Below are 25,258 nucleotides of genomic sequence, written 5' to 3'. Positions count from 1 at the left end.
GGATAATTCCGCCCACCCCAATTCTACTACCTACATTTTAATAGCACCTATTAGCTTTCATCTGGCATTCTCCCATCCCCCTTCCAGTACCTTTACCTCACCACTTTATCTTCTGGTGTTGCATCACCAGGTAAAACAGTTCCTTAACTCACTAGCTGAATCACAGGTAATGATATACTCCTCTTTACTACCCCTCTTGTTCACACCATACCTCCTAACCTTGTATGAAAACCAGTTTCTCATGGGATTTCAGGTCCCAAAAGGCCATACTATCACCCCAGCTGTAAATCCTTCCACCTTCAACCATACTTATAGTACCAGATCCTACCCAATATCTTGTTCAGTCTATCAACATCTCAACCCCAGGCACATTAACTCTAGATCCAAACACTACCACAAACTAATAAACAAATTCCTGAAGTTCATTACCAAGTATAGACTCAACCTCATACTTGGTGGTGATATTCACCCCAACCCTGGCCCACTCACTTCAGATACACATACCCCCTCTACTTGCAATCTAAGCTACAAACCTACAATTAATAGGCCAACTAACTCTCTCCTAGTCTGTCATCTCAATATAAGAAGCATTAATAACAAGGTACATGAACTGCATACACTTCTGGATGTCCACTCCCCTGAGATTCTCTGTTTATCTGAAACCTGGTTAAAACCTAACACTAAAGACAATGAAGTGTTATCACCTGGGTACAACATACACAGGCTGGATCGTGCTTTGAGGAAGGGGGGTGGGGTAGCTGTACTCTATAAATCTGAGTGGAATGTCACCATAAATGTAATACAACCACCTCAGATTAATAACTCAGAGATTCCTGCCACCAAATTGCAACTTAATAAAAATAAATGCATTAATATCATCTGTATGTACATTCCCCCAGGTAACAATATATCTACATTTGAAGATATCCTGCACTGGCTATCATGTCACTACCCCCAAGAAACCCTACTACTTGGAGACTTTAACATGGACTGGGGCACCTGTTCCTCAGAATCCCCAACCACCCATATTAACCTGCATGCCTTTACACAAATCATATCCACCCCTACCAGGATAGGGTAAACCCAACCAAAAAAAAAGTATACTTGACTGGGTACTCATAAATAGTCACCCCCAACTGTACACCTCTGGTACCCTCCTTAATGGCCTAAGCGATCACCTTCTCACACATGTAATTAAGCACAAAACTATTAATTCCCAATAACCCTTACTCCGAAAGGTTAGAAACAATAAAAACTTTGACCCTGCCAAATTCCAACAAGAACTAAACTCATGTAATTGGTCTATTCTAAAACACCTCCCCTAAGAGGAGGCAGTAGCATACTTTAACAACAAATTCCTTGAGATCCTTGATTTGCATGCACCTGTTCGTTCAAAGAGAACCAAGGCAAAAACTGCACCATGGCTTTCTATAGAGTCTAAACTCAAAATTACCCTTAGAAACAAAGCATGGGCTTTATGGCGTTCTTCTAAAGACCCTCAAGATCACATTAAATACAGGCAATCCAGGAACAAAACCAAAAAAATCTATTTTACAAGACAAAAAACAATACTACTGTAATTTACAGACAGCAAATCAAAATAACCCTCAGAAGTTTTGGGCAGGTTTAAATAATCTACTACATCCTGGACAAACTTCAACCCCAATCCCTGCTGCTACTATTGATAAAACCCCTGAAGATGTTTCTGATAGTTTTAACCAATTCTTTATTGAGACAATTCAAGCCTTAGCTAGCCAACTACTTCCTAGGTCCCCTGGTCCTGAAAGTAGCACCCCTAGAAACCTACTCGCGTTCAGCTTCCAACCAGTCACCACTTCACTTATCTGTACCTTGATCAAAAAATTAAAACCCACTACACTTTCTGCTGATCAACTCCTTGCCGAGTACCTACAAAAATCAGCTGATGCTATTGCTTACCCCATCTCAATACTAATCAATCAACCATAGTAGAAGCTAAAATTCCCACCATCTGGAAAATATCCTATGTAATCCCACTTCACAAAGGAGGCAGCTCTACTGAATTCTCCAATTATAGGCCAATAGCTATACTCTCTCCACTTGCAAAGATTATGGAAAAATGTATTCATAGACAACTCATACACCACCTAATCCAGAATCGCCTTATGGCAGACAATCAGCATGGCTTCCGTCCTCATCACAGCACTACTTCAGCCCTCCTAGCCTTTACCAATACAATAAACCATAATTGCAACAATAATTATATACCCTCAGCCCTCTTTTTGGATCTTTCCAAGGCATTCGATATGGTTGATCACCAACTTTTAATCCACACCCTGCAAACATTCTGTCTAGATACTGGAGCCCTCCAATGGTTTCAATCCTACCTGAATGGTCGACAGCAGGCTGTCCTCTGGCAGAACAAACTCTCTAACCTTCTACCTAACACCCTTGGAGTACCACAAGGCTCTATACTAGGGCCCTTGCTGTTCTCCATCTTCATTAACAACCTTTAGACTGTCATCCCAAAAGTCAGCTGTATCCAATATGCTGATGACTCTACTCTGATTTGCTCAGCCACATCTCCAGTAGAGTTATGGTCAGCTACCAAGACCACCTTTAATAGAATAGAAAACTGGCTTTCTGAACATCGTCTGATCCTAAATCCCAAAAAAACTAAAATGCTGTTATTTTCACCAACACGTAGGTCTACCGCTTTCACCTTTACCATACAATCTAATGATGGCACAATAATCTACCCTGACCCATCTACAAAACTATTAGGTGTCATCGTAGACAATAATCTATAATTTGACCTACATGTTAACCAAACTATCAAAACCATCAATAAAAATCTAGGGTCACTTTATAGAATAAAAGCCTTCCTAACCCCTCCAGCTAAAATTGCCATAGCTCGCTCTCACCTTCTTTCAACCCTTCTGTATGCATCCCCTCTACTCTCGAATTTAAACAAGACTGTCCTTAACAAACTCCCAATTTGCTACAACCACATTGCCAGGTTTGCCACTGGGCTGCCTTTTACGACACATCATTGCATCAATCTAAATCAGCTGGTGTGGCTTGAACTACCCAGCCTAATCCAGTATAACCAACTGATTATGGCCTATAAAATCCTCTATAATCCGGACAATACTCCTGCACTTAAAAATATTATCACCCCCTATAAGAATCCTAGACCGCTTCGATCCTCTAACAAACTATTAATTCAGACTAGCATAATTAATAACACAGCCAGTGATTCTCTCTTTGCAAACTCTGTAAGTAGATCCTGGAACTCTCTTCCAGCTGATATCACCTTACTTTCCACCTTAGGTCAATTTAAAACTAGACTCAAACAACATTTGTCACTTAACTGGCTATGTCAATGTATCAAGCCTGGCTAACTCTCTCTAGAATGTGTAAAAATCTGTTAATCAGTTTACTGTGTAATTTAATTTAATCCTGACTTGTGCACAGGATTAAATGTAACCTGTGGAACTTGTTTAACTTGCTTACTTATGTAATAGATTCATAGATTTATAATGTCAGTTTTGAGAAGTCCTTGAAATGTTAAGAGAAATCAGATAACCTGAGATGATGGCATGCACCTTTGGACAAAGCAGTGACTATAAGATCCACTTGCAAGTACTAATGCTGCTGCTGTGACCCCTAACATTATTTAGCAATTCCCACAATTATAGAGCAGGCGTACTTCTTCTGCATGGATTTCATACATTTATGAATCCCTCTGCCTTCTTGTTTTGTTTAATTTGCGTATCATAAGCTACTCTTTTTAATAACACTGTTTGTAGCATATACTGCACAAAAAATCCATCTTACATATCCTGTGTACCTAAGAAAATCCTAGACGTTTTTAGAAATAAAATGTAAAAAACACAATGAATTTTGCTGGCACATATGCAGTAGCAAGACAGTACCCATACTGCAGAAACGTGTAACATTTAAAACTTTTACATACTTCAAATACTATGTTCGTAAAAGTCTCATATTGATCTACTTTAAGGTTTCCAGAATTATTTAATATGCCAAGAATGGTGTGTACCCCATTAACCAAAGCACAGTGTAAAACACTGACCATTTAAAGAAACAGAGATAGACACAGAGACAAGGACAGAGAGAGAGAGAGAGAGGCAGACAGAGAGTTTAAATGGACAGCGAGGTCTAATTTACTTTCTCACTTTCATGGTAAATGTGTAGTTTTTCAGATGGGCAAATGGGACTTCTTAATTTATATTCACCTAGATAATGTTGGCCAGAAATGCATGATTTTCAACTAAAACAAGTTTCATTATCAATGCTTTTTTTTTTCAGATTAAGCACCAAGAGAAGAACAGTGATGGCTGTGGTAAAGAGTGAAGGCCTCAGCTAAAATCCTATTTGCTTCCTTGCATATTATTTTATTATAAAGCATGATGATTGGAAATTAGCTGAGAGCATAAGTGCACTCTAAGGTATACTGTTTTTTAAAACTGCCACAGAATAACATCTAAAAACATGATAATAAATGAATCATTGGGTGTATTAAATGATATGATATATTGGAGCTTTGCCAAGCAGTATGCTATTGAAATCGTTTTTGCTCTTCATTAAGACTACATAAGCAGTACAGCTAGACTGCATTTTAAAAGACTGTAATAAGTTTTTACTTTCTGTTTTGGTATTTGACATGTGTGCGAGGATAACGGCAACGAGAATGTTCCCCTTTTCCAGAAGGGCAGTGATCCCAGAACTTGTTACAGTACTTTGGACAGCAAAGCTCCCACAAACCCCACAGAAAACAAATCTTTTATGAAACTCCCTAATGGACATTTGGCCAAATGTTTGGCTGCTTTAGCTTTTGGCCAAGTGATCTACAGCTGCTATTTTGTTTCTATCCTTCAAGAGGTTGTAAGACAAATTAATAAAATCCATTGACTGGAATGGCTTTTGGCTGAATAGGTATGACAAAAAGTCATTTTCTCAAAATAAACGCTTTGTTTCTCTAAATAACACACATATTTGTAGTCTTTCATGATTTAAACACAAGTTAAATAAACACAATTCATTGTCAGCATGATGGAGCAAGGGTCTATATAACGTCAAAGATGCATTACTTCGAATGCATCTTCATCGAACCCATAAAAACGAAAACTGAAAACAGCGAAACTACATATGAGTGATTTTTTCCCCCTAGGAAAGAAATTGCTTTTCCAAAAAATATATATATCACTACACACAAAACAAAGTCGGGGGACTTCACCCCCCCCTAACTAAATATACCAAATCCATGATCGCACTACAGTTTACAAAACAGCAACTACTGCAGGCGGGCAAGTGATTTCTTTCCCAAGAAGAGAAATTGCTCATATGCCCCTTCACTGTTTTCAGTTTTCATTATTTTAAGATCAGAGAAGACGCATTCGAAATTATGCATCTTCGATGATCTAATAGGAACCCATGTAGCAAAGTACTCAAATGATTAATACTTTTTTATACATTTATAAAACTTATTCTGAAGTTTTATTCAGATAAACTCAACAGTAGCATTTGTTAGCTCATGTATCCATTTTCTTATTTGCAATAAGTAATTATTTTTATCACATAATGCTATGGATTCTTCAAAATTAATCACTAGTATGAAACAGATTGGTTAAATATTTTTTTTCTGAATAAGAGTATATGCAGCAAATCAGTATCCTAGTTCCATACAAATTTATAACTTAAGCCCAAGACGCTGTGCAGAAATTAGCAATGTGATATTCTAGATCTGATAGTTATTTGTGAATTTGTGCTTGAGACAGAGAGATTGTCTGTGTGTGTGTGTGTGTGTGTGTGTGTGTGTGTGTGTGTGTGTGCGCGTGCGCGTGTGTGCGCACGCTTTTACCATATTATGGACTCACAACCTGGGTGCATTGTTCTAAACTGAAGTTAACATTTATAATAGGTGCAAACAAGCTTGTTTTCAACACTTTCAGTACTATTACATCTTTAATCATGCTAATTCTTAACAATAAATGGAATAACATGGTTAGGTTTATCACACCAGGAATAGCTGCCTAGGTAAATGCATGTTAAAATGTGTAAGTGCGTGTTCTTCTAATGCTGCTTTACTACTCTAAACTATCAACATACATCAGTACAGCTGGGCTGTCACAACCTGTGCTATTTAGTACTTTATGTAGAACATATACACTCACCTGGGCATAGTGCAATATTACAGGCTTTATGCTGAGTTTCCACGCCATCACAGAGTCTGCCTCCATACTGGGGAGGAATACATGTTCTCGTTCTTGTTCTTTGGCCTCTACCGCATGTGTACGAGCATAGACTCCAAGGTGACCACTCTTCCCATACTCCATGCACTGCAAATAAACCAAAAGCATATCAGAGAATTGAAATCTTGAGCAATGCACAGTGCAATGAGCGCATTTCTTAGACATGAAATTAAGTTATTATCTACCATAAATAATCTGGAATGTTGGCACATTTTAAAGTCAGAGACTTACAAAAATACTAAATGTAACCTATTTCTGAGATTAATTAGGTATTAATTAAGGGTGTTGTACATGGTTCATAATAAGTATTGCAGTAGGACAAGTTTGTATTATTACAACATAGAAAGGAACAGTGAGAATATGCCTTTTCTGCCATATAAACACATTTCAGCCTTAAGCTAAGCAACTGTTTCCTTGATTTATTGCACAATTCACAAAGTGATTATTTATTATTGTGTTCCTGAACCTGCACACCACTCATTTTCCTGTCATGATCCCTTGATTTGGGGCTACAAGTCAAAACAAAATGGTTCTATAGCTCAACTTACTGAAAGAGCACTCCTCCTAGATTTTGAACTGACATTGCTGACAGGAATAGTTTATTCTAGTGAGACATTAGCATATTTTCTCCCCATGTGCTGCTATATGGTGATCAATAAATTAGCTGTCTGCTGTTATGGCAGATTTATGACTCCAGGGCTTCCACAGCATGAGTCCATGTTCTTCTTATTCATACAATACTTCCAGCTTCCTGTGACAGACATGCAGCTGAGACCATGTATTCAAGACTGCTGCTCTGTGTTACTAGTTACATTTGCCGTCTATCAGTATTGACAGATGTATTAATCAGTAGTTTTCATAAAAGACAACTTATTTTTAATTACAGTATTGAGGATAAGAACAATCCTTATGTTCTTTATAGCTCTGCTCGATTGCTGAATCAGAAAACTTTGCAACTACAATTCTCCAACTATCCAGACATGACACATGCATGCTGTATTGTCCTGGTAGATTTACTTTTAGGATACTAATGGGACATTTGTAAATATGCATGTTTATTCTAGGTCAGAGGTGCTGCTAGGTGTTATGGAGCCCTGTTCAGCTGCCTGATCTGGTTTCCACTTAACTCTATGTTGATGAAAAAAAAAAAAAAAAAGTCTACTCCATCCAAGTTGAGGGCCACAAAATAAATAAATAAACAGAAAATAAAATAAATAAAAGAAACAAGTTCATTATCTTGTTTGTAAACTGTAGGAAACCACTTTCTACAGTCTAAATATCACACATGGAGAGCTGAAGCACTTCAGCCCTGACAATCAGTGCATTTGTAAATGTCAGTATTGTGCTGCCAGCCCATCAGCATCTGCCAATCGCACCCACTGACACTGTGCACCCAAGGAGGCTGCTTCCTTCACTGATTGCATCTTTCTGACATAGGTTCATAGGTTCATAGGTGTTTACTAGGCTACCAACCACAAGGGCCTTTTTAAGCCTTGCCATCATCCCAAATCTCTGACAAGTTCATGGCATATCCAGAGAGGCTGCAGCCTTCACTGATCATATCCCCCTGACACTATGCATCCACGGAGACTGTTTCCTTCATTGATCACACCCCTGACACTGTGCATCAGTGGAAACTACTCCCTTTACTGATCATACCCCAACACTTTGCATCCAGGGAGACTGTTCCCTTCAGTAATCACACCCCTTAACACTCTGCATTCAGGGAGACTGCTTCCTTCATTGACTGCACCCCCATAACACTGTGCACCCAGGGAGACTGCCTCAATCAGTCAACTCTAGATATGCCTTTGTTCTGAATAAACTTTTGTGTAGAAATGTGTGGAAGGATAAAGTGATTAATTAGGGAAGAATTTTCTAGATGTTCTCTGTGGCCTTCTTAAAGAGAAACCAACTTATCAACAAATTAATAAGATCTAAATATTTTCTTCTGAGATAAAGTAAATGCACCCATTCACACTTACTTACAAAGGCCTGTGATGTTGGTGATCTGGGACAGGCTTCCTATGTTAGCATTACAGATAATGCCATTGTGCAGTTTGTGACACAATGGCACTGGATGTGCATACTACCATCAGTTTCAGCTGCAGGACCCGATGACATCGGAGATGTGGTGACTTGTTGAGCTGGTCCACCACCAGTGGAATCAATATACATGATACCATTGGCAACACTCACACATATGCCAATTCTCCCCACCTAGTAATATTGATAATCGTATTAAACATTCCATGCATATAGCTTATGGACACATAATTACCTCATTGTTTTGGTTGTTGAGGTTGTAGCCAAGAGATATGCGAAGAGATATGTGATGTTATTGGTGAATCATTTCAAACATGCAGTACACTGTACTCCATGAACTTCTAATGGATACCATTAACCTGGTACATTCTGTACTGTCTTGCAGTTGGTCGTTGCTAGATCAGCTTTCCAAATCGAAGCCACCACTGTGTATAAAAATCTATTCTCCTTCCCCAGACAAGAACTGCATGAAACACTGCATCTCTGTTACTGGGTTTCTGTGTTGATGGTCTGCCACTTGAGGTGGGTGTATCCTTAGCAATATCCTGTGCCTTGTTGCTTGGATGTAGTATCATGCCAGTTACCTTTTGGCAGATCTGTTAAATTGATTTATTATGGCTGCTCACAGCACTCATGTCCTGCACCACTCCCCTTCCATAATTAATTCTGGTACATCTTGTCCATGGCACCTTTGTCCAGGATGTGCATGCCCTGTGTGTGTGGAGGGCCTGAAGCAGCAATTTTCATTTGTTACTCCTATTATGACCCCATGCCAAACTCTGTGCACCTGTGGGATGCACATCCGTGAATGGGTTTGTCAGTCAGTCTGTTGATGTCATCCATTTGTCACCACTGGATTCCTTCCTTCATCCTGAAGCTGTATAATAAGCCCTGTAACACTATGCACATCAACTCCATGTGCACTCTGCACTCAGAATGGACTTATTGCACAACTTCCTGCATATGCCCTTTGGCCCCATGTAGTGTCACACATACCCAATTACACTTCTACCCTATATACCCCATTACTCCACACCACTCCACTCTCTTTACTATGGGGTTTTCATATATTTTGTGGCTTGCTCTTCCACAGGTACAGAATGACCATGATCTGCCAAAGCATGACAGCCTGACACAGCAATGCCATGGCAGTGTTCTGTTCTCCAAATTACCTATACTTCATGGAATTTGCATGGCACTGTTATTGCGATCCACAACAGGTATTGATTACACTGATTATGCAGAATACATTGCAGGTTTTCTGCATTCATTCTTTTCCCTATCAGCTTCCAGAGAGTTACAATATAAAGTCCTATATTCCATAGATTTTCAGCTGTATTTTTCTCACTCAAAATGGGAGCCATGCTTTATATCACACTCATAAGAGACTGATAGCATTGCAGATATAGTAATGAATCAATTTAGTACCACTGTTTCAGGGATATCTAAAAAACAATGGACTACCCAGCCCAGCTGGTGCTATTGGCTCTTGGAATCATATGAACATTATGTTCATGCAAAGATCCTGTACAGACCCATAGTGCCACAGCACTGTGTTTAGATAGTTTGCTAACATTACATTGCACTGTATGTTATTCATGTGACCTGATGTAGTGACTGTGGCATCCTCAGGTGTTGCAGACTTCTGGCATGGTAGACAACTCAGTTCTCTTTATCACGCTTTAAGATGCAAGCATCAGCCCTGACTCTATAGAGTGGTTTCAAGCCTTCCTTTCCAACAGATCATTCAGAGCTCAACTCTCTCTGATACAACCTATACTCACTCGTTCCAGCCTTCCTCCTGCCTCCCTCACTAAATCACTCACTCACATATCCCGCAATGCTCCATTCATGCTCTTATATGACTTCTATATTAATCAACAAACTCTACTTAGATCAACACTAACTACCATTGCTTCCATTTGTTGATGATAATGTCATCTATAGGTTTTATCCCACAAATAAAGTCACTGAAAAAAAAACTTCAAAAAGACATCCTACTGTTGCCCACTTGGCTTATTTCCAAACTGCTTCAAAATTAAAAATACAAAAATCTATGCTATTTGGTACTCAAAAAAGACTTGCCAAATCCCCACCAAATACCTACTCATCACTGATGTAGACAATTACCCCTTTTAGTAACTGGGGAAGTGACTAGTCCAGTGACTTAAGTTCCAAAAATACACTGTGGAACTTCAAGCCAAAGGTAACTACCAACGTTTCTGGGCCAACAAAATTTCTCATTTCCTCTCTCTACCCACCAGAGCTGCTTTAGGCAAGGGTATCATTTTCAACCATTTGAACACACTCTTTCCATGTTTTCCTCCTCCTATGTCAAAAACTCATCTAGCCCTCAGACCCTCTCTAATAACATTTGCTGATTCATCTCAAACTTCCCATACAATCTTTGTTTCACTCTATCCAAATCTTCTCTGTGGCCCCTATTTGTCAAATTATTCCATCAAGGCACCCCTTTCCACTCTCATAATTACTATAATCTTAATGTACAACCTCAGGAACCAAGCCAGAGGTGGACCATCTCACAAACCTCTTCTCAGTCCTTGTCCAAAAACTATGTGGAAATCTCAGAGTATACAATCTTCAGGCCCTGACTCAAGTGCTATGTACTAAAGCAATCAGAATGCAAATGCTTGACTAATAGGTAAGTAACATAACCAACTTTGATAGTATGTATTCTTTTTATCTACTTTCACTTATCACAGTCTCCATTGACTGAATACCATACTAAGTAAATCATTATATCTAACTTCTACTTCTACCTTTCTCTTTTCCTCTTAACAACTTCCCTTTTCTACTTACAAATATCCTCTTAACCTATTTTCTTTCTCTTTATGTAAATATGCATATAAGCTAATTATCCACTGTATGCATATAGATGTGCCTCGGTGGTACAGTGGTTAGCATTGTCGCCTCACAGCAAGAGGTTCTCTGGTTCGATTCTTGGCTGGAGCGCTTTCTGTGTGGAGTCTGCATGTCTTCCCTGTGGTTGAGTGTCATTTAAAGACATGCAGGTAGATGCATGCAGGAATGGGTCTGCCTTATTTGAAGACTGGGCATTGGACTGGCACCTCAGCACCATAAAAATCTACTATCAATCATTAGTGGACCGGAGTTCCACTGTGGCGACCCCTAACCGGGAAAAGCCGAAAGACATTAGTATCCATTGTATGCATATATCATTTATGTTAATGAATACTGTATGCTTCTCACATGTTAATGAATACTGTATTACTACTATTCAGCCCAGCTTACACAAAATAGTAGTAACCTACAATTAGCCATGCTGTGACCAGAGTTCTACCCTGGTAAATAAATTCAAATAACTAAATAAAACTCTTGTTCTTACCTTATAGAGTGTTTTCCAAGAGCCCCTTGGGATGATATGTTTGCCCCTTGTGCAATGAGCATACTTAGCAAGAGCAGGATAGGATGCTGAAGTGATGTCACTGCATTACCCATAGTGAGTTGTGTCAGCACCATGGAAACCTGGTTTAGCATTGGTAGACACAGGTGTTAGGGAGACAGAAAGAGAGAGACGTGGGCTTAGAAAAACTGTAATCATTTTCCCCTACTATTATTTATTTTAAAACAGGAAGGAATGATTCTCCTAGCAGTGGAGAGAGTATGGAATTTGTGGCACCCTACTGTGCAGTTACCATTTTATGACCACTGTATCCCTTCCGCCATGTATGTGTGTACAAATGTGTTATGTTTTTCTCATACTTTTGCAGGTCCAGTTTTGCAGGAATTTGTGAAGCAGTAGTGGTTGTCTTGACATGAGACATATTCGCCTGTCAGCAACAGGACAAAGATCACACTGCTGAAGATGATCTGAAGGAAATTGCTGGTCAACTCTGTAGCTACTCTCAGGATTGTGGCATGGGCTAAATTTTTGACAGTGTCTCACAGGGGTCTCCATCATCTCCTAGCACTGGTTGTGGAGGCTGCTATTATTTGAGTTGCACTGACTACTGGATGCCTGCATCTGCACCATTTAGTACCAACTGGTGTGATTTGATAAGTCACGTGAGCAGCATATCCAACCATTGGGCTATCATAGATGCAGTCTGTCCATGACCACAGTTACAAAAGTGACTGATGTCATTGTATCGACCACTGAGCAATCTGTCAACATGGCCTATGCCCTATCCCCATCCATGTGTTCCATGCCCTACTGTGTCATTCCTCGTACCTTGTTCATTGTCTATCCCTCTCCAAAGCCAGTTGTCCACCTTTTGGCAGTCCAAGTCTTTCCATTGTTATAGTCTCATTTTTTATGTATGTACACCACCTCTTTGTTTCCATCTTTAATGTTTTTCTGCCCCTACTGCCTTCCTTCCTATCATTATTGCTTCTTCAACCATGGCTTTTTACCTATCCCCAATAGCCTTCTTGTTTACATATTGAAATTGAGGCTCTCTACCCAGAAAACAGATTGCTCCTTCACCGCACAAGTCATACGTCATGGTCATCCTTCTGGGTTTTCTTCTGATTAGTATAGTACCTTTCCTACAGTTCTCGCTCCACTCTTCTACTCATTTCAAAGCTGAGCTGGGTTGGCACTTTTTATGCTGACCCTCACTAGACTACTTGATATAGCTCTTATGCTGTACTTCACATTATACATAAACATAGGTGAACTGTGCCTTGCTAGCCTGTCTTGGTGATGACCTCCGCCAAATCGATTGCATGACCATCTGTAATGCTACTTATGTACTTTGCCAGCTTAGCACTATTATCATCCATAATGCAGCAGCTTTATTTTATTTTACTATGCAGTACTTTTCTCAGTATGTTGGCACTATGCTCATCTTACTATATATCTGATTAGTCTGGGGCTGAATCACACTATATGCTTTATGCCATTTACTATTTTACAGGTTTGTAGTGTTTGTCTGTGTATCCCAGGGTTTGTTATTCAGGTTTCCTACAAATTCCTCTCACTTTGTTTACTTTCGTGGAGAAAAGAAGGAAATAAAAAGGAATATAGTGTCAGGAACAAGCAGTTGACATGCTGTATTAATGTGGTCTTTTAAAAGTAGCCTTAAGCATTATTTACTAAATGGACTTAATGCATCTGCTTTCTTAACATTGACTAGTTCTGTTTTACAGTATTTTCAGCAGGCATCAAGTGTTTCCAATTTTTGAAAATTTCTGAACCAAATGTACTTTGCAAAGATTACGTCTGACATTTACTATGTTGTAGCAGATGCTATGTTAATGCTTCACAGCTACAGTTCTCCTAATGTGTCTTTCCTATTGTTCTTTATATCGGTGTTTATATTATTATATTTTATATTGTACCTTTGTAGCTGGGTCATGGCTGAAAAGGATCACTAGGCCAGATCACTTACATGGTTAGCAAACTGCAGAATCAAATAAATACATAAATACATACATACAATTAACTTCATCCTAAACTTCTGATCATGGGAGGAATCCCAAGAGTTTCGAACCTCTGCCACATTTAATGTAGGGGCTAACCAACTGACAGAAGGAGTGGCTGCAGCCCCCTCCATCAAATGATGTGCGCATCAATGCAGGATGGAAGGGTTGAAGAACAGCAACTAATATGTATTTGATAAACAGGCCCACTGGATACATGATCCCTTATTAGGGACAACCCAGGAATAACGTCTGCTTAAGTGACCTACTGAAACTTACACAGTAGGCAAATGAGGGCCAAGGAAATCAAACACTGTACTACATGTATCTGCAGGAGTTACATCTTACAGTGTTAATAACTCATCACACTATCTACCAGACAGTACTATGTTTCTATGAAATAATGGACAATGGACATTTTACACGTATTATTATTTTGTAGTAAGTGCTGCTTGAAGAGCAGATTGGAATCAAATTTCTGCTAGACTTAAGATTTCATTTTACATTAAATGGCATGCATAGACATTGGTAATTTGAATTCTGGTTATAGTGTGCCTCTAATCAGCATCACATTGTGTCTAAGGTAACAGTCATGGCAGCCAGGAAGGAGCCATGTTAGTTCTCATTCATTTACTTTACAGCATACATTCTTGATCTGCTTAAGTACCAATACTGCTCTTATACAAAAGAGCAAAGGCTGCAGATACTAATCCATTAATAATATCCTAAGTACCAACAGATCTTAAAAGAGATGTCAGAAAGCAGTTTAAAGGTTTACATTTATACTATTTCCAACAAAGAATGAATTGCAAGAAGGTATTCTTTTCAATAAGTGATGTCCAGGAAAAGGAGAAGTGAGGTTTAAGGGAAATCAGAAAGTGAGCAGTTTATTTTATGTTGGAGTGAATATTATTTCAAAACACTGTAAACATATATGTATTGTATAATGCACAAACATGACAAATGTTAATATGGTTTCTTTTCTTTTCTATTAATATACGTGTTCCTATGCCTTAAGTCATAATTTATTAAAGTTGATTAATGTTAGAAAAGAAAAAGAATTACATGTCTGTACATATACCTGACTTTCTTTTTTGGATTATCAAAGCATAAAAAAAACACTAAACACTAAATAAAGTGGGGGTCTTCATCCCCCACACCCCCTACTTAAATATAGCAACTCTGAGATTGCACTATAGTGGTGGAAATGGCACAACTCGGATGGCCGGCCCAGCAATTTCTTTCCCTGGGAAAATAATTTACTGTTTCGGTCGTTCACTATTTTTGCCGGTTCGACATGTTGTGTTCACTCTAACAGCATTCGATCATCTGATAGTTCGCTGTTCTAAAGTACAAAAAAGTAGATTTTTGTTGTTTTTTTGAAGATCAAGTTTTGGGAAACTTGATCATATCATCTTGACAATATCAATTTGGAGTTTCTGAAAACTTGATATATATATATATATATATATATATATATATATCTATACATATATATATATATATATACATATATATATATTTACACACATATATATTTAATATAAAACAAAACATATATTATGATTTACTTTACTTAGACAACAGTTTTTTGTTTGATAAGGTAAAAAAATCCAACGTGTCCTCAAAAATCAGATGATCAGATATACTCACTTTCTTTTCTGTGTAATATTGTGCTACAAAGGGAATGAGAGAATTTACTTTTTCACCACTGTAGTAGTGCAATCGGTCTTCGCATTTGGAAAAGGCCTATGGGTGTGGATGAGAATTCAAAGGCTTACAGTGAGTTGGTTACCCTGTTTAACAAAACGGGATTGGATATGCTAGACATAATTGTACGTAACAACGAAACAAAGTTGGTGGAATTAAGGGATCAGATCAGTCGTTTACATGTGAGTATTACGGCTGATTTACTTTTTGAACAGTATCGAAATGACTTTGAGAGAGTAATGAAGAGTGTTGAAACTTTTGTTAACAAGAATAAAACGAACAAGAAAAAGAAATTGGACAGAGATACCTTAGATTACAAAAATAAATGTGCATATCCACCTGGTGCCAGGCGATATGCGTTTAGAGCCGATAGAGACAATGAGCAGAGTAATCTTGGTAACTTTGTTGATACGGACAACAACGCTGGGGCTAGGGGAGATGATGACGATTTTTTAGAGGTAGAAAGCGGCCCTCGGAGATCAGAGAGGCTACGAAATCGAGATACAGCAATGGGGGAACAAGAGAGGTTTTACTCTCGGGGTGGGAGAACGAACAGAAGAGGGAGGTATTGAGTTTAAATTTGGATGGTATTGTTGGGATGAGCTTCAATATGTGTAATGAATCTAACACAAATGACGCTGTGTGTTGTTTTAATGATGGTGAAATGTGTAACAATGTATTTTTTGATCCAAGTGTGAAAAGTTTAAGTATAAGTGATGGTAGAGAAATTGAAAATGAAAATGTTACATACTATACTAATGACGCAAGTTCGACTAGCAATGTGACTACAAATGTGAATGATGAAGATTCAACTAACTATGAACAAGAATTTTACAGCAATGTGGGTGAATTTTCTATAATGTTCGATCAGACAGATGAGATCACATTTATAGATAACACGGAATTGCAAGAATTACATAATGCACCTCAGCCAAGTAATGTAAATAATGAGATTTGTGTAGTAGAGGGTACAAATCACCAGGTGTTAACAAAAAGAGGTTACCATATCTACAACTACACTGATTTGTCAATTGATGACACATATTTTGAATTATTTTGCAAAGGCATAAATTTTGTGCCGATGTTTAAATTGGATATTGCCCAGGTGTTAATTGACATAAAACTTTTCACTAGACAAATGCATTTAAAAATGTTGTTCGCACCAGAGGTAAATGGTACAAACAGTGGAAACACGAAGGGGGAGAGTGATGTAAAAGATTTAAAAAGGAAGAGTTGTTTTATGCCCTCTCTTAGCCCTGAGGTTGTATGTTTTGAAAGATTAGTGGAGGCACAGATACGGAAAAGTTTAAACAAATATGTTCTGGTGGATGACAACTTTTCAACACAGGAAAGGGAACTTTTGGATTCCATTAAGAAATCAGGTGAATACAGATGTATGAAACTTGATAAAGGAGGTGGGATGGTAGTGATGTCTAGGATTGACTACATTTCAGAGATTTCATACATCTTAAACAACGATGATACATATGTACGGGTATCGAGAAATGAACTTAACAGGGCATACTACAAGATAGATGTCTTTTTACACGATGCATTGTCTCAGGGAAACATCAACAATGTTGAATTTGAGTATTTAAATGTGCAAAACCCGAGAACACCAACTTTGTTTGGAATTCCAAAGGTTCACAAGGGCACTGAGAAATTGCAGTTTAGACCTATTGTATCAGCAAAAGGGTCCAAGACAGAAGCTTTAGCGGCGTATATAGATAACGCTGTTAAGCCTGTGGTTAGTGCAGCAGAACACATTATTAAAGACTCATGGCACTGTCTTGATAGATTAAGAACATGTGAAAGAGAAGATAATGACTTTGGTTTCCTTACAATTGATGTAGTAAACCTCTTTTCTGTGATTCCCCACGAACAAGGGTTGGAAATGTTTTACAAAGTCATTGTTGAAAGTGGAGTAATAGAAGGTACTAATGCCAATTTTTTGTTGAGTTTAATGGAATTGGTTTTAAAGAATAATTTTATCTCCTTTGAAGGAGAGCTTTTCCAGCAAGTGTCAGGTGTGGCGATGGGTGCGAGGTGCGCGCCGGTTTTTGCAAATGCAGTGTTGCTCACATGGGAGAAAACACATATTTTGTCATCAGAAAAATACAAAGAAAAAATATTACTTTACAACAGATTTTTGGATGACATATTGATTTTGTGGAAGGGGGATGAGCAGTCAGCTACAGAATTCGTGGAATTTTTAGGTAGAACAACAGATTTTTTGAAATTCACCTTTTTGTGGAACAATGACAAGATCAATTATTTGGATTTGACAATTGGTAAGAAGGAAATGGGTTTTGAAAGTAATATTTACAGAAAAGACAATTACTCGAACTCACTATTGCATTTCAACAGCTGTCACCCCATTCATCAACGTAAAGGAATTATTAAAGGGCAAATGGTGAGGACATCTAGGCTGGTTAGTGATGATGTCAAATTTAGGGCAGAGATTTTTAAATTGATCGGTATGTTTCTTGATCGAGGATACCCACTTAAATTACTTTTAAGTGTTAGAAGAGATATATTGAGGGAAAGGAATAACAACTATGCACCAATTCTAAAAATTGGAATTTCGTCAATGGTAGGAAAGCATAATGGAAATGTGGAGAGAAATGATGGTTTAAGATTAGTACTGAAACATAATCACAGAACGACTGAAATAGTACAGATAGTGAAAAACATTTGGAACTGTACGTTAAGTGAAGAAATCAAAACCATTTTGGGTACTGAACCAAGAATTGTGTACAGTAGAGGTGAGAATTTAAAGGGTATTTTGGAAAGGAAGAAAATGAAGACATACAAATCACTTATGAAAAAGTGTGGTTTTTGTAGGTGTTGCAGATACATTAATGAGAGCACATATGTATGTGTGAATGGATACAAATACACCATTCCTTGCCCTGGGCATTGTAATTGTTGTACCAAGAACATAGTATATTTAGCATCATGTACAACCTGTGAAGCATACTATGTGGGGAAGACAATAAGAAGGTTGAGGGACAGGGTGGCAGAACACAACAGATCCATAAAGAAAAAAGACACACACAACGCACTTTACTTGCACAGTATAAGTTGTAAGAATTTTATTAGATTTTCATTCTTTGTTATTGGACGAGTTATGGATCATGGTAATGGTGGTGACATAGTCAACAAGGTGGGTGCGCTGGAAACAGAATGGCAGATTAGACTAGACTCATGTAGACCCCCAGGGTTAAATGACTATGTTTCACTTAAACCGATTTTGAAGCTCAGGTCACAGCAAATTTAAAAACCTACAGTTTTTAAACTTTTGAGATTTTAACAGAATAAGACAATGTTAGAACTTTTTTAATGATACAAATTTAAGTATGTTTTGAATTCTGTAATATGATTCTATACAGTGATTTTTAATAGTATGATTTTAAGAATTATATATTTATTGTATAAAATATATAAATAGAGAACATTTTATTTATATTAACAACAGGAAAGTACTGTATTAAATTTAGTGATTGTACTTTAATTTTATTAATTAATGTAAGGGTGGTCCCAGTTTCAACCAATGAGATGTAACTGTGTGGTATTTAAAATGAAAGAATTGTGTGGTTAATTGACTCTGAAGAAGCCAGATTGCTGGCGAAAGCGCTTAGTCCTGTTATATCAATAAAGTGTGATTGCTCACTCGACTGGAGGTGGATTGTGCTTTGTGGTGTTCACATTGAATTTATCGGCATCTGCCCCTGTGGGTGTTTTACTTTGGTTTACATATATATATATTTACACACATATATATTTAATATAAAACAAAACATATATTATGATTTACTTTACTTAGACAACAGTTTTTTGTTTGATAAGGTAAAAAAATCCAACGTGTCCTCAAAAATCAGATGATCAGATATACTCACTTTCTTTTCTGTGTAATATTGTGCTACAAAGGGAATGAGAGAATTTACTTTTTCACCACTGTAGTAGTGCAATCGCAGAACTGGTTTGTACGTATGCATATACACACACACACACACACACACACATATATATATATATATATATATATATATATATACATATATCTATATATATATATATATATATATATATATATATACATATATCTATATATATATATATATATATATATATGTGTGTGTATATATATATATATGTGTGTGTATATATATATATATATATATATATATATATATCTACATGTATATGCAAATTATCAAATAAATAAATAAACGAAATATAAAATGTTTCATGTCCCCCACCCCTGACAGTGAAAGGGACAGGGTATTTTACTGAAGTGGGGAGCAGTATGTCAATGTTTAGAAGAGTGGACAACACCCACCCCAGCCAGGTTTTAAACAATTACAATCAAATGGAAGTTCAACACCCACATTTTAATGATTTAAAAGGTGGTCATGAAATACATAAATTGTGGTGTTTGAATGCCTGCAAGGCTTAAAAGAGCTTGCGCTTGGTGTGGTAGATACAATTTAAATAGAGACAAAGAAAAGTAATTTATTTTGATAGCACCAATGGTATCATATTAAGTTTAATGAAACAAGTGTTGTAGTTTTGACTGAGGTTAAGTCTGTCAAGTATAGGTCTGCTGTCTGAAAAAAAATCCTTTTAGAAGCTACCACATGAAGAAAGTACCTATATATGTACAATAAGTAGGAACTATAAAGAGTATAAAGCACATTTTCTCAGAATTAGATAATTAAAATGACAAAGCTAAAGTCTTCTTAGTGCAGTTTAGGCAAAAGAAAAAAAATGATACTGCATTTCTTGTGCCTTTCTCATGGTATACTTCTGTTTTCAGTTCAGATTAGGCATGAAACGATTTATACTGCAAAAAATTGTGAAGATGACTGGAGTGGCATCCCAGTTTTTATTTGTGCTTGCTGCTGTGAGTCACTCTCTCACGAGTCACATCCATCTCCTAGACGATCCCCACAGACAGCCACCGTTACCAATAGACTTTTCAAGGCAAAGGGAGAAACACAAGTAGGTTGCTAGGTCTTTCTTCCATATAACACATATATGCACCCACACCGGTGGGCTTTTTAGAGTCTCCCGGCTTCTTACAGCATGTCTTTGGAATGTGGGAGGAAACCAGAGAACATAGAGAAAAAACATGCCAACACAGGGAGGACTCTGCACAGAAGGCACTCCAGACAAGAAGCAAACTAGAGAAGGTCTTGCTATGAGGAGATAATGGACCCCATTTTACCACTGTGTTGTTATTAGGTAAACAAAAAAACAAAATTCTGCACAAACTGGTAAAAGGAGGGTGGAAAAGAAGTGATAATGTCCTACAGGGCTTGGTTCATTTAAGACAAAAGAAAATGCTGAAGCTTAGTCTCGTGCCTTCCCAAGGACAGTCACTGCTTTCTGTTGTGATTAGATCAGGGAAAAGTCATGTATCTGATGCAATAAAGTATTCACTATTTTTTTTTTTTATTTAAATACATTATGTGATGCAAATATAACAACGGTAATTGTTCCTATGGTATGCTTATAGTTATCCCTCACATATCAAGCATTTTACTTGATTAAGAAACCATGATGTTATCCAATCAAATCTTCTGGTCAGCCCTTATTTCAGACTGAAATTGAAATAAAAAGTTTCCATTTTAATAAAAATAAATAAATCAATAAAACAAAATTAGACACAAAAGAAAAATCACCATTAGCAATGCAATGCGATTTGCAATATGTGTTCAGCTTAGCCAATCAAACACAGAATAAAAGTTGTATAATCCCAGTATTTTTCCAACAATTTCAAAGTCATCTTTAAAATAAAAATAAAAATCTTACAAAGTAAAACTGAAAAAAAAAACTGATGAGAATGTAACAGGAAAGTGTCCCAAACTAAGGACAAATCAGTTATAACAGGCACTATATGGGAAGTTGTGGGTTCTCACTTTTCCCTAAGAAGCAAGACACTCAGCATGTGTCATGCATTATACACTTTTTCATGAGTCTCTGCAGGACTTACTAATTATGTCACAGCTGTGCTGCATAGTGAATTAATTACTTCCTCACAGATACCAATTATCTGAAGTCCATAAATTTTGTATTTGACTGAAGGGAAATTATCCAACGTGTACAATACAGTTTCTAAAATTTTATTTTATTGCTGCATATCTTTAGGCTGCTCATTTATTTTGGATTTCTTCAGTTAAAAATCTTTTTTTTTTTTGTTTTTTTAGACAGAAATTTAGATATTAAGGATTGCATTCATAAATCCTTAGTACTTGTGATATAATTCCTGCTACAAAGTTACATTGCTCATTCGTTCATTCTTTTTTGACACCACTTTATAATGTTCAGTGAGGCAAACGAGTCATAGCAAATCTTGGTAAACAAAAAATACATTGCATCAAAATATACCTGGACAACATGGTAGTCAAGCACAGGATGCATTCAAACTTTCAAACACTCCCAGCCAATATATTTATGAGTAATTCAGAGGCTGTAGTAAATCAGTTAAGACATGACTAAGTCTTTGCGACCCATACCCTCACATGACATTTCCATCCATTTGATGATTATGTTATATCAGACCTCTATAATGATTCCATGAGCAGCCAAAACATCCTCTGAGTTTACTAGGCAAGCAGGAACCTTTTACTTAGCAGAAAGATTCAAATCCAACAGTTGTGAAACAATTGTATTTACTTCATTGCAAAATTAATTTCTAATTCAATAATTCTCATAAATACCTAAGTTATAGTAGTAATGTGATGTGGCACACCTCATCACTATGGGCTTTTCATCCAGAAAAAAGGAGGTCATTGTCCCACTGTACTCATCCCTCATTAGACCCATTATAGAATACAATGCCCCGTTTGGTATGTACCTCTCAAGACATCTGCAACAACTGGAAAGGCCACAGAAATACCTCACTAAAAGAATCACAGGCCTAAAGCAGATGCCCTATGCTGACCGCCTTAAAAAACTCCAGCTATACTCTGTCACATATCGTCTACTCAGAGGCGATCTTTGCTTAACATACAAGGCCATGTCAAACCCAGAGCTGTTGGACATGCTACACTTAAAGAAATCCCAATCCCTCAGAGCCACACGCTCCAGGGATCTAAACCTTGTCATCACAATAAACAAAACATGCTGGAGGGATAGGTTCCTGACCCAGGGACTCCCCAGACTCTGGAATAGATTGCCAATACATGTCAAGCAGAGTGCCTCTTTGGTCCTCTTCAAAAGGAACCTTGACGATTGGATGGGAGAAAGGAAATTCACCCTGGGGATCACGTCAGTCGCCCTGCTAGACAGGGGTCCAGGGAATTAAATAGTGTGGGAAGAAATAGCCAGGGAATTGTTATGGCTAGGCTTGTATAGGCCTTAGGGCTGATAGCCTAGTACCAACCTATGAACCTATAGAAAGAAGACTTAATCTGGAACTTAAGTTTGTCCTTCATTAGAAGAAACACAGATTCTGTTGAGGCCATGGAACAATGGATTTACTATTTGTCCATGCACATATTCTGAAGAGGACAGATAAGTTCACCAATACTGTCTACATTTGCTTTGTAGATTTGAATGAGACATATGAGCATGTATCTAGAAATACTGTAATAGCAGAGGGTTACCAGAGGTATGGGTGGATTCCATTTTGTCCCAGTATTTGAGAAATGGAAGTTGTGCCCACATTTCTGTGTTAACTCAAATATGTTCACTGAAGGCACAGTACTCCAGTACTCCTCAATAAATCCCTCCTCCATCCTCAATGCATACACAATAATTTAATCCCATAACTTTTTCCAATATTATATTTGAGGTAGGTTATATTCTTCTGTCCCGTTTGCAATTTCCATGGACAGGACATCAGTGTGAAGCCCAGGTCCTCCATTTGGAAATGTGAGTGTGGCATTTTTGCTGTGTGCAGATAATGACCTAGAAACCTAAAGTGACTGTGATCTTCAACATTCACTAGACTGACTTTGCTGCTGAGTGTAAAGTCATTGGGATGAAAATTAACACCTCCAAAAAAGAGGTCATGGTTCTGTTTCTAAAGAGATTGGATTTCCTTACACAGGTAAGTTGGAGAATGACTACCTACTAATGGAATTTAAGTATCTTGTTGTCTTGTTCACCAATGAAAATTGATGAGACTCAGAGACTGACCAGATTACAATTGCCTTAATGTCAATACTGCAGGTGCTGTATTCATTTCTGTTGGTGAAGAGATGTAAAACAGAGTCATAGGATGAAGCTTTTAGTTTACCAGTAAATCCAAGCCCCATTCTCACCTACATTCCTGAGCTTTGTATAGTGACTGTGAAGATGAGAGCGCAGATAAATGTAGCAGAAAATATGTTCCTTTGTAATGTAGCTGGGCTCACTGTCTGTGATAGCTAGACTAGATGTGCAATCCAAATGGTCTTGTAGTTCAGCAACTGGTCATCCATGTTGAGATGAGTGAGATGATGTGGTTTTGAAAGATGATGAGGTTCCACAAATGATGTGCCAAGGATAGATAACTACAGCCAAGCCCCAGGTCAGAACCAAGCCACATTAGAGGGATCATACCTCTTTCCTATAGATCCTGTAGTTTGAGATTAAGACTTTTGCTAGAGATAGGGAAGTGTTGTTGACACCATGTAGTTTATTACCACCATGACCTTATAAAGAACAAGCAGTTTAGGAACTAGATGGATAGAGTTTCATTAATTGAACAAGTTATTCAAGCACAGAAGTATATATATTATATTATATGGAATCCACAGCACACAGTAAATTTAAAACACTCTTAGCTTTGTTATTACTAAAATATATTAAGTGAAAGTTTCATGCTTGCTGTTAATTAGTGTCCTTGGATCTGCTTTGAAAGGTCAGACCGCACATAATCAAAATACATTTTTGCAAAATGAAAATCATGAAAGCTCAAATACCTGAAAGGTAAATTTTTCCCAGGGTAAGTAAACACTTGCCCGAACTTAAATGAAACACACACACCAAAGTAAGTAAAACCTACCTAGGTGGGGGGATGCACCTCCAACACCCCCCCTAACTATATATACCAACTCTGGGATTGCACTACAGCTGAGAAAAGGGCACGTTGGGCAAGTGTTTGCTTAGCCGTGGGAAAATTCGCTGTTTGTAAGCTTTCATGATTTTTGTCTAGCAAAAATGAATTTTGATTATATGAGGTTCGACCTTTCAAATTAGATCCCTGTCCTTTGGAATGGATAAAGTGTCTTCTATTTTAATGAATCACATATTCTCATGTCAGAATGTTATAATTAGCTATATATTTAGCTATTAAAAGTGTCTAATCTTTAGCTGATGCAAAGCTAGTTGTTTCTCCTAAGAACTCTTTAACAGTCTACTGAAATAAAAATGCTTGATAACTGTCTGTAGGTGACCAGGTGACCACTTAACTCCATCACACACACACACACACACACACACACACACACACACACACACACACACACACACACACACACTCTACTGAAAAATAACTGCACAGGACAGACTACACATAAATGCAAACAAATTCACATAAATTGCAGATACAGTTATGGTGACACTTAGTAAACCACACTCAGGAAGACTGTATGTTCCAAATTAAGCATAAGAAAACTACATTTGTCAAACTAAGTGTACTCTATTAGTTATTAGGAATCTTACACTACCCATCACTCCATGTTTATGCATGTATTATCTCCATACATTTATAGATGAACAAAATAATGACAGATTCAGAGGGATGCTCTCTTCGAACTATTTATTCCAGAAAAATGAAGATATAAACTATAAGAATGTGGCAAAATATCAGTAATATTTCATGGGGTTCCTATCAGAAGCCTGAAGAT

At 37.5% G+C, this 25,258-nt stretch overlaps 1 protein-coding gene across 1 annotated transcript in view; it reads right to left on the bottom strand.

Annotated features, from left to right (window-relative positions):
• Window positions 1-25,258, bottom strand: part of ADGRB3 (adhesion G protein-coupled receptor B3) — a 3,555,978-nt gene that overhangs the window by 2,431,025 nt on the left and 1,099,695 nt on the right. Inside the window, exon 5 of the mRNA XM_044063870.1 lies at window positions 6,177-6,341. Coding sequence (XP_043919805.1) covers window positions 6,177-6,341 — 165 coding nt within the window. The remainder of the gene's footprint in view (window positions 1-6,176; window positions 6,342-25,258) is intronic.

This window comes from Protopterus annectens, chromosome 2.part2 (genome assembly GCF_019279795.1).
Source record: "Protopterus annectens isolate FY-2018-M chromosome 2.part2, PAN1.0, whole genome shotgun sequence".
Taxonomy (NCBI): Eukaryota; Metazoa; Chordata; order Ceratodontiformes; family Protopteridae; genus Protopterus; species Protopterus annectens.
This window is presented reverse-complemented; position numbering and strand designations above follow the sequence as displayed.